This window comes from Lontra canadensis, unplaced genomic scaffold, assembly GCF_010015895.1.
Source record: "Lontra canadensis isolate GAN:19392208 unplaced genomic scaffold, GSC_riverotter_1.0 scaffold2, whole genome shotgun sequence".
NCBI classification, from domain to species: domain Eukaryota; kingdom Metazoa; phylum Chordata; class Mammalia; order Carnivora; family Mustelidae; genus Lontra; species Lontra canadensis.
In genome coordinates, this window is record NW_022630996.1 from 25361604 (window position 1) to 25378316 (window position 16713).

At 45.3% G+C, this 16713-nt stretch overlaps 1 protein-coding gene across 1 annotated transcript in view; it reads left to right on the plus strand.

Annotated features, from left to right (window-relative positions):
- Positions 1-16713, plus strand: part of WNT2 (Wnt family member 2) — a 43444-nt gene that overhangs the window by 17633 nt on the left and 9098 nt on the right. The window contains exon 4 of the mRNA XM_032870746.1: positions 8505-8769. Within this exon, the coding sequence (XP_032726637.1) occupies positions 8505-8769 (265 nt within the window). The remainder of the gene's footprint in view (positions 1-8504; positions 8770-16713) is intronic.

A 16713-nucleotide genomic window follows, 5' to 3' on the forward strand; every position in this document is an offset into this window, starting at 1 on the left:
ACCATCAGTGGATGAATGGATAAATAGTATGTGGTAGATATACACGACGGACTACTACTCAGCCACGAAGAATGAAATCTTAACATTTGTGACAACACAGATCTTAGGAGTATTATGCAAAGTGAAATAAATCAGACTGAGAAAAGCAAATACCATATGATTTCATTCGTATGTGGCATCTAGGGAAACAAAATGAACAAGCAAAGCAATACAAAAACAAACTCATAGATAGAGAAGAGGTTGATGGTTCCCCGTGGGTGAAATGGATAAATGGGGTCATTTATAGAATGGATGGTAACTAGACTTTTGGTGATGATCACTTTGTAATGTATACAGATGTCAGATTATAATGTTGTAAATATGGAACTTGCATAATGTTATATATCAATTTTGCTTCAAAAAATGAAGAAAAGAAAAAAGAAAAAGGAAAAAGAAGGAGCCCAAAAGACAGGTGGAGTTTAAGGAGATCCATAAACAATACCCATCTTTCCCACTTGAATTTGAAACCAACTTAAAAGTGGATAAAGGAGCTGGATAAAGAATAAAAATGTCTTTTGCTCTACTGAAAAAAAGCTGCACTCGAGCAGGTAGCTTCAAAGCTTCGAAGCACTTCCTAGCACTCCACCTCCAAACTGAACAGCCTTACTCACCCTGTCACAGGCTGCACGTTGGAGCCCCTGCAAGGAGCCCCTTGCTGGAGGGAAGGAACTGATCATAACTCATCTTCTCCACAGGTTGGCAGATGCCCAACAAGAAGGAACCCAGGCACACAAGCCCTGTCCTTCCTCTAAGCTCACCAGTTGGACAAGTCACTTCTCCTCCCCTGGAGAGAAATGACTAAGGGAATGGTGAGAGCCAAGAGTGTTACTTTGATGGAACTTCTTCCTCAAGAAGCCAGAAAGAAAGTATTAAAAATATAAGAGAGAAAATACAAAAGACATAAAGGATCAATTGTGAAGGTTCAGCAACTGACTAATTAGAATGCCATAAAGAAACTAAAAAAATTGAGAGGAGAAAAATATTAAGAGAATATCTCTGTGCTGAAGGAGTTTCCAGATTGAAGGGACAGACTGAGAGCCGAGCAGGATTAGTTTTTTTCTTAAAATCCTAAATATCATGTTGATATTTCAGAATACCCAGGATAAAGGAAAGTTTCTGGAGACTTCCATGTAGAAAAAAATACAAAGTAAAATGAAAACCAAAGTCACTTGCCAAAGAATCAGCCAGACATCAGACTTCCCATCTATACCACTAGAAACCAAAGCCTGTGGAGTGACACCTTCACAGTTTTGAGGAAAAATTATTTTCAACCTAGAATTCTATACCCAGCCAAACTATTAGTCAAGGATGAAGGCTGAATAAAGACATTTTAGTTGCACAAGAATTCAGACAATGTATCCCCCATGCACCTTGAAGGAGTTAAGAAGTTGCTGCAAAGAGAAAGAATAAACCAAAAAAAAAAAAAAAAAAGCAAATGTGGTATATAGCAGAGTAGTTTGTCCAGACTGGGAGGGCAAGATGTTGGCTCTCAGCTGTGTAGCCAGTCCAGGCTGGAAGAAAGTGGAGGACTGTGGAGGCCCGAGAGATAGAGGGAAGGATGGTGAGGGTGCAAAACATCAGGTTCTAGTAAATGTAGTTGGTAGCAAGGAAAACCGCAAACTTCACTCCAATAACACTCTTCTTTGGCACAGAGGCTGTGATGCTGGATCAGAGATTATGACCTACAGTCCTGGCATGGTCCTTCTCGTGCAATTAGCACAACTACCTCTCTGTTGATTGTTTTCAATTTTTAGAGTCAACATCTAGACTCACTGTGGGAGACACCTATAGTCACAGAATAGGACTTGAATGCCCTCACCTTTGCCCCCTATAAAAGGACAGGTGACGCTGATGGAGACTGGGAAGCAGAAGGGGAGGAGGGAAGATGGACTGCACCTGGACTTTTGGAACAAGATTAGGTGGAACTGTTCCACTTTGGGCCTTGAAGTTGCCAGAATTGTTGAGAGGCCGGGTGAGGCAAATAAGGGCTGGGATAAATTCTCCACCGCTGTAAGAAGTCTCCTAGTAAATGCCCTCTGTAGATCAGTGGGTCAACAGTGACACACAGGGCTGCCACCTTCGGTTATGTCAACCTGGCACAGCACCCTCCAGAGGGCTCCACTCACCTTGTGGTCACTGCAGATTTGTGTAGTTATTATGGCAATTTTCTGGCAGAGGGGTCTTAGAATGGCTTTCCCTGTTCCTCCCAAAGTCAGGGATCCTCTAGAATAGAACTGTTCCTACGGGCATTTAGGTAACCACCAGGAAGGCTACAAGCAGAATTCATTTTGCGAGACTACCTCTGGGGTGTGCCGTGCCATGGGAAGAAGAGGGGAGAGAGGAGGAAGAGGGTACAATGGAAGGTTTCAGCTTTTCACCCGATCCTGCTGGGACTATCTGATATTTTTAAACCATGGGCACATATTTCTTTAGTTAAAAGCTCTGAAAGTGTGCATGAAAAGCCCAGACTGTGTGTCAGCCCCTGGGATGTCCCCAGGTCCTCGCCTTCCCTCACCCTTTCCTCTGCCCGCAGGGTGAGACTTCGGTGGCTCCCCTCCTGCTGCCGGCTCGGAAGACCAGCAGCCGCTTTATTCTCACCTCCTGGGACCCCCGGGGCGCATCTCCCTGGACAGGCCCCTCCACTGCAGCCGGGTCCTCTAAAAGCACTTGGCTTTTACTCCACCCCCCTCTCTGATTCCCTCCAGAACAGCAGGAACACGAACTGGAATATGTTTCAGAGACATGGGGTAGGACGCAAACTCCAGTCAACAATCAGCTATCCCCATTCCTAGAATTGGAATGCTGCTCCCTGCCCCGAGAGCATCTCACCGGCTGGGCCATAGGTGGGCTGGGACCCGGGGGTGCAGCCGCTTCTCTCTTCCTCCGGGGCATTCTGGCTGTGGCCGCTGTGCTGGACTTGGGATCCTCATCTCCCGCTGCCTGTTAGAGGCACCTGAGACCGGCAGGAGTCTCCAGGCCATCACCCCCCGCCCCCCGCCCCTGCCTAGGTTCTGATTTCCTCTGCCCAGGGAGAGGCCCCTCTAGGTGCTGGAAGCCTCCCCAGGTGATTTTAATGTGTAGCTCGAATGAGAATCACTGCTCTCCTCTCTCCAGATGCCAGGGAACAAACCCCGGATTCCTGTCGTTTTACTCGGTTCCACACAGAGCCTCACCCATTTTTTCCCCCCAGTGGAAGTGTAATTAACATGCAACGTTCTATTAGCTTCAGGTGTGTGACATATGGCGGCGACAATGGTATATATTACTCAGTGCTCACACAGGACGTGTAGTCTGCCTACAACTTTATTACGGGGCTACCGACTATATTCCCTACACCTGGCTTTTGTCTCCTACTTTTGACTTCTAACTGGAAGTGTGTTCCTCTTAATCCCCTTTACCTGTCAAAGGGTTTGACTCTTTTTTTCCCCTCACTTTCCAGACCATGCAACCCCTCAGACTGCAGCCAGATTGTAGAAGAGCATGTTTCCCCTTCTTTCTCTGTGTCTACACCCATACGCAGGCCTTTAAAAGGTGGACCATAACACATATATTGTTCTGCAATTCATTTCGTCTCTTGGCTTCCTTTCATTCTGTCCCCCTGATCTACCTCATTATTCAAAGCTCACATAATATTCCATTATTAAGCATATACCATAATTTGCTTAACCATTTTTCTGTTGATGTCATTTGGGCTTTTTTCCTAATATTTTGCTATTGCTGAGTATGCTGCAATGAACATCCCTGTGGGTGTGTATCCCTCAAAGCTTGTGCAAATATTTCCAGAGTGGAATAGGATAGAATAGAATAGAATGGAATAGAATAGGTCAAATGATACATATATTTAAAATTTTGACAGGTGTTGCAGAAATCCTCTCCATGTTTAAATGGTGTATCAATTTACTCTTCCACCAACAGTTTCTTAAAGAATTCCTTCCTCGATACTCTTACCAATACCAAATATTATCAGACTTTTTACTATTTGTTAATCTGCTAGTTACAAAAGACAAGTGTTGCATTCTTTTAGTTTGCATTTCCTGATACTAGTGAAGTTGAACATCTTTCTGTACTTTTGTTAGGACTTTATATTTTTTTCTGTAAATTGCCTGTTGAATAGATTTTTTGATGGCTATTGGTATGGAAGATGGAATATAGTACCCCCTGGTTAATCTCTCTGCCTCTTTTTTCTCCATGATGCAGGCAATCTTATTTAGTTATTTTTGACTCATTCAAAAGTTATTTTTGACTCATTCAAAAGAATGCATTATTCAAAATTTCTGTAATTTATATAGGATTTTAAATATTTTTAGAAAGAGCACAGATCTGGGAGTGAGAGGTGGATTCACACCCTAGTTCAGCCCCAGTCTATCTGGGTAACTCTGGGGATTTTACTTTCCTCACTGAGCCCTGGTTTTCTTAATTACAGAATAAGAATAATAATCTATTTTGCCTAATTGTAGTAATTAGACAAGAGAATGTGTGTAAACCACCTGTCATGCAGCCTGTCAGGCAGCAGGGTACTGGATAAGTGGTTGTTATTGTTACATTGTTATTATAACATTTGATCATGGGAATTCTTCTCAACTAGGAAGTTCCTAAACTCACCGGGAGTTTCTCTCTTCCTTATTGTTACGTTAACATTAGCTACTCTCCCAATCACACCACTGCCGGCTTAGGAAGCCTTCCCTCTACCTCTCTGATTGAGCAGGGTGTTGTCCCATTCAAGGTTAAGAGTTTGAATTCCAAGTCTGCAAACCCAGAGGCAGAGGAGGCCCCAAGCTGTGATGGAACCCTGAACAGGCTGTGTGTTAGGAGCGGGGCCTGGAGCTGTGAGCAAACCCAGCATCAGACAAGGTCTCCCTTTGCCCCAAGGTTAACTGTCAGATGGAGCCTGTGATTAATCCACAATCAAGAATGGACCATGATTCCAGTTGAAATAGTTGCAGTTATAAGTAATAGACCCTGGGGGCGCAAACTTAATATCTTGGATCACAAGAAGTACAGAGGCAGGGCCAGGCCAAGGTGGATTCCTTCTAGCAGTTCAGCAACATCCTCCAGAACCCAGTCCTTCCCATCTCTCCATCCCGCCATCAGCAGCTTGTTGCTGGTCTTGAGTTGGCTGCCTCGTATCCCAGGGAGCTGCTGCAGAAACCCGCATCCAGAGACAGAGAAAAGAAGCTGTCTTCGTGTCTCTTTTAAAGCGTGAAGAAATCTTTCTCACAAGTCCCCCTGCAGATTGCTCCTAACATCGTATTGGCCTCAGCTGAATCAGGAGCAGGACAGTGAAATTACTGTTACTGATTTGGGCTGCTCTGGGTCAGAGAGAGGCCAGGCCAGTTCTGAAGTACGTGGCTGCCCAGCACTGGGACAGAACTTAGGAAGGGAGAGGAGAATGGCTGTTGGCAGTGATGGTGATGGTCAGCAGTGTGGACCACTGCCACGTGTATTTATAAGGATTCATAAGATATATGTTCAAGATCCAATTTTAATATGCAAATGCTTCAGTTAGTCATCTTAAATATTGATCCATTTGAAGTTTGCAACCTGGAAACTTAGCCTTACAAAGGGAAAGCAGTAATCTTTCCTGTCATTTGTAAAGCTGAGAGTGTTGTTTATGAGTAAATAACCCAGCTTTAAAAGGAATAAGCCTTGAAGAATGAGCATTAACTTCCCAAGCACTTGGCATGGAATGAGTTCTATGTAGCTCTACTGAGATCTTAGGATAGAAAACTCCTGGACAGGTGGGACTCAAATGGGGCAGTCAGAGGGCCAAGGTGGCCCTTCTAGGACTGTGTCTGTGGTGGAGGCCTGCTGTAAAGGTCACCCAGGGACCTCATCCCAAACACCTGAAATATAAAGGTGGGGGAGTGTATTTTCAAAAAATTTTATTCTAATATAGCCCTTAAATATCCCCAGATCCCTTTGACCTGGAGGAGCAAATTCATGACATTCTCCTGCTCAGCATGTCTCTGTCCCTGCCCTTCAAGGCTGGCTTATGCTAAAGAGGACAGATTTCACATGCTAACAGGGCATAATACACCATGGGGGGCAAAATGGGAAACAGGGTGCCGAGGTCCAGACTGGGAAGGCTGTGAGTGAATTCATAACTGGAGAACCACCACGATGTCTTGGATCCTTCGGCTCTAGAATACTTGTTTGGGACTAACTTTCTGAAATGAAGAACCTTTCTGCACACTTGGTTAGAAAAGAAACAATCAGGGCACCTGGGTATCTCATTCTGTTGGGTGTCTGCTTTCAGCTCAGGCCCTCGTCGGACTCCCTGTTTGATGGGGAGCCTGCTTCTCCCTCTGCCTGCTGCTGCCCCTGCTTGTGTACTCTCTCTCTTTTCTTTGTCAAGTGGATAGATAGAATTGAAGGAAGGAAGGAAGGAAGGAGAAAGAGAGAGAGAAAGAAAGAGAGAGAGAGAGGGAGGGGAGGGGAGGGAGGAAGGAAGGGGGACACCTGGATGGCTCAGTCAGTTAAGCCGCTGCCTTCGGCTCAGGTCATGATCCCAGAGTCCTGGGATCGAGTCCTGCATTGGGCTCCTTGCTTGGCGGGGAGCCTGCTTCTCTCTCTGCCTGTGCCTGCTACTCTACCTGTTTGTGCTTTCTCTCTCTCTCTCTCTCTCTCTGACAAATAAATAAAATCTTAAAAAAAAAAAAAAAGAAAGAAAGTGAAAGAGAAGAAATAATCTGTAGAAGAGGCAAAACCAGGTTTGGGCAAAGTTACCTTGGTGAGACCCTGGCGAGGTGGCCTGGAAGACTGGTATCTGCGTGCATGCATGTTTGGGGGTGCATGGAGGAGGGTAAGCAAGTGTACGGCAGGGAGCTCCTCCTGGGATGCATCCTGGAGCCACCCACCCACCTCCCCCAACTAGACCAATTCTACCAGAATCTCAGGAAGTGGGAAGTGCAGGGTTGAATCCACCATCTAAGTTCTTAGAAAGAGTTCTCTCCATGTGTTACCCTAGGAATTTTGTTCACAGTCCCACCTTGGATAATGTCATCAAGGAGGTTCATTGTCCCCTCTGTCTATGCCTTCCGCCCCAGGCAGGTGCTGTCTTGGGGATACAAGCCGTGAGGGTGGGAGCCCTCAGCAGGCAGGTTTCTCCTCTTCTGCTCCACGACTGAGCCAAAGTTGCAAAGACATGGTTTTGGTGAGACCTCCAAGGCTGGTCAGCCCCACAGTCCTTCTGTGTGTCACTTTGGGTGTCACAAATGGAGGAAACCCCTAATCATCAGTCAGGATCTCCCATGAGCAACAAAAAAGTTCTTTCAATATTATAATAATTTGGAAAACTGATTGATTAAACAAGACATTAGTTCTAACTGTTGGGGGTGGAGAATGACAATTGTGAAAGTAGTAAATCACATAAGAAAGGGAGCCCAGGAAGGTCTGTAATCAGAAAATATGCTCTTAGAAAATATTTTGAGGAAATCCATTTATGTGTCTGTCCTATGAGTTGGAAAGAGTCTAGAGTCTGGGTTTGCATCTGCCATTCCACATCCTGGCCTAAGAGTTCAGTTCCCTGATCCCTAGGTCCCTCACTCGTATAACGGGAAGAACAGTAGCCCAGTAGCGTAACACTCAGAAAATTGTGTTGGGGCTGGCACGGGTGTTCTGGCTAATCCCAAGACCAAAGCAGTTCCAGTTCCAGGGCCCACCTGAGTCCTTCCTAGTCCCCAGCCTCACAGCCTACGGCAAAGGGAGTGCTAGTGCAGGGAGCCAGCTGAGATGGGCTGGTCCCATGTGCCTTGGTTTTCCCTCTGCAAAAAGAGCAAGCTCAGCCCTGTCATCCAAGCTGAATAATTTGGCCAGAGTAGAGTGATAATCTCTCAAATCGAATGGTATCCTCAGGGTCATCAACTGATTTCCAGTGTACCCTGGCTCTGTCCTATACCAGCCATGTCCCTCAAGGCAAGTACTTTAATCTCCCTCAGACTGGCTCCCTCATCATTTGCAAAATAAATATGGTAGCACAGGACTGTTGTAAAGATTAAGGTCTTTGTGATAGAGCATAGGAAACATGAGCACAATGCCTAGAACAAGAAAATAGTCACAGTCACTACGATTGGCTTATCAAAAGAAGCAGGCTTAGGAATTCCCGAGTAGTGCTGTACAGTTTTAAGATAATAAGGCCACATTTATTTAGGAAAAGACCTCTAATTCATTCTCTCACTCTTCCAACCAGCCCTGTGCCCTGTTCCATTCAAATTAGTGAGTTTTTGTTGCTCCAATAGCCAAGTAGTGTCCATGGCCAGGCCCCGCCCCCACACTGATTCTCCTGGGGACCCCACCTACAGTGGTCAGTGTGGCATGGCAGAAGTGACCTCCAACATCTCCCAGTCCTAAGTCCCGGGATTCTTTGTCATCAGACTCACTTGTCGCTCGCTCACTGGGAAGGGTAGTTGTAGCGCTTGTCGGGTCTTGCGTCCGTCTGCCCTGACCTTGCCCATCTCTCCCGGCAGGCGGTAAAGCGGTTCTTGAAGCAGGAATGCAAGTGTCACGGCGTGAGTGGCTCGTGTACTCTGCGGACATGCTGGCTGGCCATGGCCGACTTCAGAAGGACGGGCGATTACCTCTGGAGGAAGTACAATGGGGCCATTCAGGTCGTCATGAACCAGGATGGCACTGGTTTCACTGTGGCTAACAAGAGGTTTAAGAAGCCAACAAAAAATGACCTCGTGTACTTTGAGAATTCTCCAGACTATTGTATCAGGGACCGAGATGCAGGTAAGTTCAAAACCCTTTACTCACAGTACCTCATTCACCGATCGGTCCTCCCCAGTCTCAGTCTGGTCCTGTTTTCAGCCTGATAATTCTGTAAGTGCAGCCAGCTGCCTTCAGGTTCAATGTTCATGGTCTTATAATTCATATTTCAAGTGTGAAATATGAATTCATATTTATAATTCATATTTCAGAGAGCTTTCCTAGGCAACTGGAGAAATGGGTTGAGAATGTGCAGGTTCTAGAGAAAGGTGACCCCAAGAAGGTACATGGCAGAGTCACAATATGCAGATTAACCAAATTCTTAAGCCGGGACGAAACTCTGGTGAACTCATGTACACTCTGTACAACAACCTGGCATCTTCCCTGTGATCCTGAAGCCAAGAGGAGTAGAGAGAGCTATGCAATGAACCTTCTCTGTTACAAATCCATCTATGTGACTATGAAGAGGGACCCAGGCCTTTAAAGTTAGCCGGTTTTGAGATCCGCCATGCTTCTCAGTCCCTCGTTCTTTCCAATATGCTGAGAAGTTGTCAAATACTAGAGGGCAAAAATGCATCCCCACTGGCGTGGCCATTGGTGGGCAGTGGATGAGAGCTGTGTAAGGGGCATTTTGTTTATTAGAGCCACACCACTGCCTTTCAGACAGTGCTTTGTCTGTCTTGGACTCACTCGAAGGGCAGCTCCATCAGCCTCAACATAGCTGTTTCCACCAGCGTGATTTTAGGCACCTGCTCTTCACCTCTCACCCCTCCCAGGCAGCCCTGAGCTCCAGGCATAGCACAGTCTTTGCAAAGACTCATACAAAATAAGTCTCAGTGGATAGGAGGAGATGGAGAGCCCATAGCCAACTCTGGCTCGAGCCAACTTCCCAGACTTAGTAGAAAGCAGGGGAATTTGTTATCAGGAAAAATGTCCTTGAATTTAAATCTAAAATTTAAATCTAAATTTAAATCTAAAATTGTTTTTGGTTCTAAAGTAATTGTAAAGAAACCAGTAGAACAGCCAGCTCCTAACACTAGATTAACCATGAGGGATAATTACCAGGGAATGTCACAAGAAGTCCAGAGCCTCTCCTTTGTCCCTGAGCGGTTGAATTTCCCTCCTGGTTTGAGGAGCACGTTCCTTACAGCACCTGGTTTGAGGAGCACGTTCCTTACAGCACCGGACGGGTCTATACCTGCAGCCTACGGATTAGCTAGGACCGAGCACAGGGACCAGAATGCTGTTGCATTCCTGACATGCTTTGGGACCTCTAACAAGTCATCCTACCTGTCAGCCCACAGTTTCAGCTAGATCACCATGAAACCTATACTTTGATACAAGATTGTCCCAGCGGTCTGGCTCCCCTCTGCCATTAACTAGCCATCTAACCTCAGGCTCCTCAGCCAGGACATGGGGATGATGATATGATGATCACTTTAGGAATTACAATGGATTGATTCCTGTGTGTCAGGTACTGGGCTCAGATCACTGCACACATGGTTTTATTTAATCCTTAGAACCACCCAATGACATCAGCGCAATGGAACCAGTTCCTGGGCGGGGCGGGGTGGGGGGAAGGGTGGGAGAGGGTGGCTCCTTGTTGATCAACACCAATGTGAACCAAATTCCCATCTTAGCTGTTGAGATCAGATAAACAGCCCTGGATAACATCATCCCAACTGCCTGGATAAGAAAAGTGAATGACTAGCTCAAGATCTCCCTGGTCTTGGAGGGGATGTGTGTCTGGCTATCAGACCGCGTGGCCCGCACACCTGACCCTGACACCGCAACTTGTCACAAGCTAGCTCTGAAAAGGCGTGGCGAAGCCAACCCCTCATTCCAAATGTAAGAGGGCCTGCTTCCCCAGGACATCTGTCCTGGGCTTTCAGATTAAAGCAGTTTGCACAGTGAAAAAAACAGGTATGATGCTCGATGGCCACTGAGCTACCTCATGGGCATCCGATGAAATAAAACCCTGACTTTGTGTTCTCCAAAGAGGAGATTCTGAATCTACCCCCTGAAGCCTCTTCAGGATACTAAGTTATCCTTCCACACTTTGCTTTGGCTCCTCCCTGTATTAGATCACGATTCTGTTTCCCGATCCTAAAATAGCAAACACGTCTGCAGTACCTGCCATTTGTTAGCACTTGGTCTGCATTCTGCCAATGACTCGCACAAAGAATATAAATGGGTATGTTATTATCCATTTTATGGGAGGGAAAAATGAGGCTCTGACAAATAGGGTATGGAATTTGCTAAAAAACCTCCCAGTTGGTTAAGAGGCAGAGCAGGGACTCGAACCATCCATTGTTTTAAGCATTCTACTCTTGTCTCCAGACACGCCAGCTACAAGGCACCCTGTGGCAGAGGCTGACGTTCTGAGGGAAGTTTTATAATTTCTTCACTCTCCATTTATTTCTGTTCTATTTTAGGTTCATTTTAACTTATCTCATGTTTAGCTTAAAAAAGATGTGAACTTAGTTCTTTTGCTGTTGATTAACCAGGAGCTACCCTGTTATTCCTTTTTTTTTTTTTAAGCAGCTAGTTCCAAAGTATTAGATCAGATTTCCATTAATATTCCTAGATTATTCATACCTTGTTTGAGCTAGCCTTCATGTCCTTTTATAGCTGAGCCTGAGGAAATACCAAAATCATCCATACAAACTTTTCTTTTTAATTCTGTTGACTATCGGGTGACTATTTTAGTGAAAATATGATTCAGGGTGTTTGCTATCATGTAGGCAAAAGTTCCCATTACTGAAAGAGGAGAGTTTTTATTGTTCGTACTTGAAATCACATATACCTAACCACATGTATGAGATGCAGACTTTCTCTGAGAAAGCCTGCTTCAACTCATACAGCAACCGAGAGCCTTGTGCCTGCCTGTGTAACCTATGGCCTTCTAAAGTTGAAGGTTTATCCTGACCATTTTCTACTAGAAACTCCTGTAGTGTGCGCTCTAGAAAGTTGGTCAAAATAGTTGTAGAAGTGGGTGCGTCTGAATCCTTCTGGAGGTGCCTCTAACCTCTGTTTGCAGAGGCAGAGAGAGGTGACAGAATCTGAGACGATTGACAAGGGGGACACTCCTGCCTGTAATTCACAGTGGCGTTCCTCCTCTGGGCTCTGCCCCCTTGTCCTGGAAGGAAGGTGCTGGATGTTGTAGGGCTAGCATCCTGTCGTCTGTACTAAAGCAGCCCCCCACATGTGCGCATCACTGAGAAAGCACGTCACAAGGGTATGCTCTTCCCTTCACGAGCATCGTGTCGAACCTTAGGAAGGGCCTATTTTCTGCTAAATGGAACTCCCACATGTTTGACATGGGTTACCTTCAAAAGTATCTGGGCTCTAAAACAGGTCCAAAGGTGGCAGTAAATTTTAAAGCAAATAATGTGTCTTTCCTTTTCTCTATTAAGTTTGGCACCATTCCCTAGATGACAACTCATGCCACCCCGTCTACTCTATGGTGGCCATATCGTTCTATTTCTCTTTTTTAAAATTTCATACCATTTCCTATTGAACTGATTGGGAACCTTCTGCTTGTGCAACACTGGAAAAGCAATGGTGGTGAGCAGATTGAATCTTGCCAAGTAATAGGCTCCTGTAGCAGACTGACTTCAGTCTTGCTGGCCGGTGCCTGCTCCCTGCTCCGATTAACTCATCATGTGACTGAAGCGAGCCTGTGCATTTTGTCAGTCTGGTGTGTGGGACGGATGAAGGCTTTGGGTCTAGTCTGCTCTTTCCCAAAGCAAGGGCCTCTTGGGGAAACTGTTAGATCACAATCTCAGGGGATTGTTGCTGGGATTCCATCTGCATTTCAAACTTGCATTAAAGTGGAAAATCAATGTTTTAGGCAATCCCCGGCCTACAACGTTGCTTTTCCTAAGTATTTTTTCATAAGTATCGAGTAAGAAGAAATCCTGAAGATTTCTTTGGAATACCTGATCTCTTATGAAGGAAAAAAAAATATCTTTATTTAAGGAGTTCTAGACAAATGGCACCCAAAAATATTCCCCACCCTGGCTTGCCCAGTACAAGAGGGATGTTCTTCCACGTGGAAGCCCTGCACTTTCAGGAACCTTCTTGCACTGTGAGTGCATTAAAGTGATCTCAGCCATCCAAGCATTCACATCCAAGCTTGACAGAGATGACCGAGCCAGCCCTTTAGTGAAGTCCTGAGAGAATGACAGAAAGCATTAGCAAGCAAATTTCGATGAGAAAGGCAGAAGGCTGAGTCAAGACCCTGGGCTGCTCATGGGTGAGGACAGACCCAGATCCCAGGGACAGAAGGAGGGTGGGAACATGGGGTGAGTTCCTCTGAGAGTCTGGCCCTACTACACACATTCTGGACATACTCTCTGAATCTGCACATCAGTCACCTCCATTTATAGAGAAGGGAATGGAGGCTCAGAAAAGCTTCTTAACTTGCCTGAGACTGTGTGGCCCATAAGTGGTAAATGAAACAAAACAAACACAAGTCAAATCAAAAGTCCCTACTTTCCTCGCTATATAACTTCCAGCAATCCGGGGAAGGGAGACCTGTGTCCTAAAGAGGCAGCGTGAGGACACGGGAGCAGAGCAGGCGGAGGGGCCTGCAGAGTGGGGAGGTGGAAAGTGGGCAGACTCCAGCTTCCCTCCTGTTTGGCTCCGGCCACCTCGAAGCCCCTCCAACGACAAGCCCTTCAAGTCTGCAAGAGTGTTCATGTCCTTCACAGTTCCTAAAAAATATCACAAGCTCAAAAACGATTAAAGAAGATAATCTTACGGCAACAACCACAAGAGACTTTCTCCGCCAGCCTTCAGCTGAGCAAAGTGAGCGCTCTGATGTTCAATGATACAGACTCCCCTCAGATCTCAGATGTCCGCACTGCGGTGTTACCCCGCGCGTGTGACATGAAGCAGGCCACACTGGAGGCTCCATCTGGGCAGCCGGGCTTTCTGAGACGCATACTCTAGTGGCGGTGAGGTTATCTACTCTGGTTATTGCCCCAGGCGTCTGTAAATCAAAGAAGCCCTTAAGTTAGAGATAGTCCATCTCTGAGGAATGCTGCTGTCCTGTCCAGAGACGCGGATGCACCTCGTCACAGGCCACTTTCCCCTGTTATGAGGTAAAACCCTGACGTGGGCCGGGGGTCACCCTGAGGTCTCCTCTCCAACTGTAGGAAACAGGCGACCCTCCACCTCCTCTCTAGTCAAGTTCAAAAAAGAGAGTTCTGCAATTGTTTAACCTGTTGTTGGCTGACGGCTGCAGGCTGTGAGTGGGGGAAGTGCTAAGGCCTCTTTTCTCTACACAAATTACACTTGGCAAACAGCTTGGAAACCCTGGGAACACAATTCCAACCACTGTTTACAGCGATTGACCAATCTAGACATGCCCTCGGCGTGGCTGGGTCTGCGGCAGCTCTGTGATTGTGACCTGATTGAAAGCAAGGGAACAGCCAATAGGAATGGAATAGACGGACCTTATTTTGATATTAAATGCACAATTCCCACAATATCCCAAGGTCCCTCATGGCTTCGTGGGTGAAATATTTTTTTGAGCCCCTTCTCTATGTCAGACTGTTTGATAAGCCTCTGGAATGCAAAGATGTGGAAGCTAGACTCGGTCCTTGCCCTCAGCCTTCACCAGGCCGCCGGTCTCTGTAGATGAGCTGGGTGGCAGGCAGGCAAAGGCATGCAGGCCAGGTGCTCCGGTCCTCAGGCCTGGACAGGAAGGGGGCGCTTTCTGGGTTTTTGTCCTCACTCTGTCGCTCTATTCCAGGGTCTCACTGCACGTGTGTCATTTGAAAAACTAAAGACTAGGCTACTCATCCCTTTCTATGTTGAAATTTATTTTAGAAATTCATGAATTGATATCTGAGAAGTGCCCAGACAGCTAGACCAGGAGAGAATGAAATGAAAAATGTATTGGTGTATCCTGTAAGTCACCATTTTCACAGGCAATTGTTGAATATGTTGTATAATTAACATAAATTACTATCCAGAGGACCCTCTTTTCAAACTGTTAGAGGCAGGTAATACAATTAATTAGCCTGTTCCTCCTTCCTGCAACATAGTCTTCTGATTTTCCTCCTGCCCTGCTAGCTGGTCTTCCCCAGTTCCAGTTGCTAGTTTCTCCTTGTCCATCTTAAAGATGTACACCCCTTCTGCTTCTGCACCTTCTCCCTGGGTGGCCTCCTCTTTCTCGATGGCTAACTGCTTCTGGGGTCTCTTCTGGGTCCTACCCACGCTTAACGGCTCCTCTTGGTTGCTCACATCATGCTCAGTCTGATCCTGTTAAAACTGAACTCTTGATTCGTCCCACTCCCAAAACCTGCTTTCCCCAAGCGTCCTCTTCACAGAAAACAGCGAAGCCATCCGCCCCATGGGGCACATAAACCTGCAGGTCCTTTGCTACACTCTTTCTTACATCTTGGCCCATCACCAGGTCCTCCTAAAATTCATCAGGGATCTAGTTCAGAAAGCCTTCCTTGTTCCTTGACTCACAGCATATACCATGAGCTTTAGTAAGTTGATTTATGTATTTGTTCGGTCTCTGTCTGTCCCACTGGATTCTGATTCCATGATGGCGTGGTATGTCTGATCACCACGGGGTCACCAGCACCTAGCATGTAGACTGCTGAACTGAGTGCAATGGCAAGTTATAAAGGACATAAAATATGCTCATCGTAGGAGCTGAATTCTTAGTTATGTTGGTGCAGGGTCATAACTTAAAGATAACTTGGTTTCTTTGACAGGTGATTATTAAGCATGTCTTCACTCATCACTGATGATAATACACGGCCTGTGAAAATTCCCATTTAAACTGAAACGTTAAAGGGAATTTTCCCTCATGTTCAAGTGCATTAGTGGACCATGTAAAGAGCTGAAGCTGTTGGTGGCTGCCCATTTCCCTGGAAGAGATAAAACTCTCATAGGCAACAGTAGACTATATTGATGCCTTTTAGTTTCCACCAAATACTCAGTTCTTTTACTCTGTGTGGGACTACTTCTTAGTTCATCCGATTTTGTTGTTAATGCAAGCAAAATACTTCTAATACTACTTTATGTTATGGACGTGATCTGTAAGTCTGCCTTTCCTTTCAGAATGTAGGTGTACTAAATTTATTAAACTTTTAGGATACACTGAAAAGGGCTCTAATTTGAACTGACAGTGGCAATCAGATTGAATTGTGAAAACTGAAAAAAAAAAGAAAAAAAGAAAATTTCAGAAAAAAGGAAACAAAATTCTCATTTTCCTATTTTTGAAGTCTTTGACATAATTGGCACCAACAGAAATTTACCAAATTGAGGTCTTTCTTTTTTGTAACAGAAAAAAACTAATATGTTATAAACAAAAGAATGAACTTAACATATTTTAAAACAATGTATTTGCTTACTTCATGTGAGCTTTCCCCATGGAACCTATTTTGTGTTGGTGTGGTTGATCTCTTCTTTAAATCTATGCAAATCCTGTATTCCTAACCATTCCTGGCATTATGGCTCAGTAGACTTTGGTGCGACCCATCACTACCTATTACTGCTTTTAGTGATTACTGATTGGGTAGCCGTGGACAACTTAACTTCTCTGGGTCTCTTCACGTATGTGTTTTATTCAGAAATTCCCGTAAATGAATGAGTGAATTGTGAATAAATTTCACTCTAAGTTTGCCATCACAGAACCCGAACTTGATGTCACAGACTCCCTTAGGTTGCTATTTTCAATTTCTATCTTTTAAAAATGTGCTGCATTTCTTTGCATGTGTTCTCTGTATATCCAGTGAGATCATCTGAGTAGAAACCAGGCTGTTAGCTAGCTTACTCTGACCTTAGTGCCTAAGGACTCAGTGGCCGCTCCCTGGGGAAGCATGCCCTCCTTTGTCAAGGAAAAGCTGATCTTCATTTTTAAGAAATTGTTTTTAATTTAATATTTAATGAATTGGGACTTTATATGTTGACAGCTGAGCACTATGCAGTGTATAGAAGAAA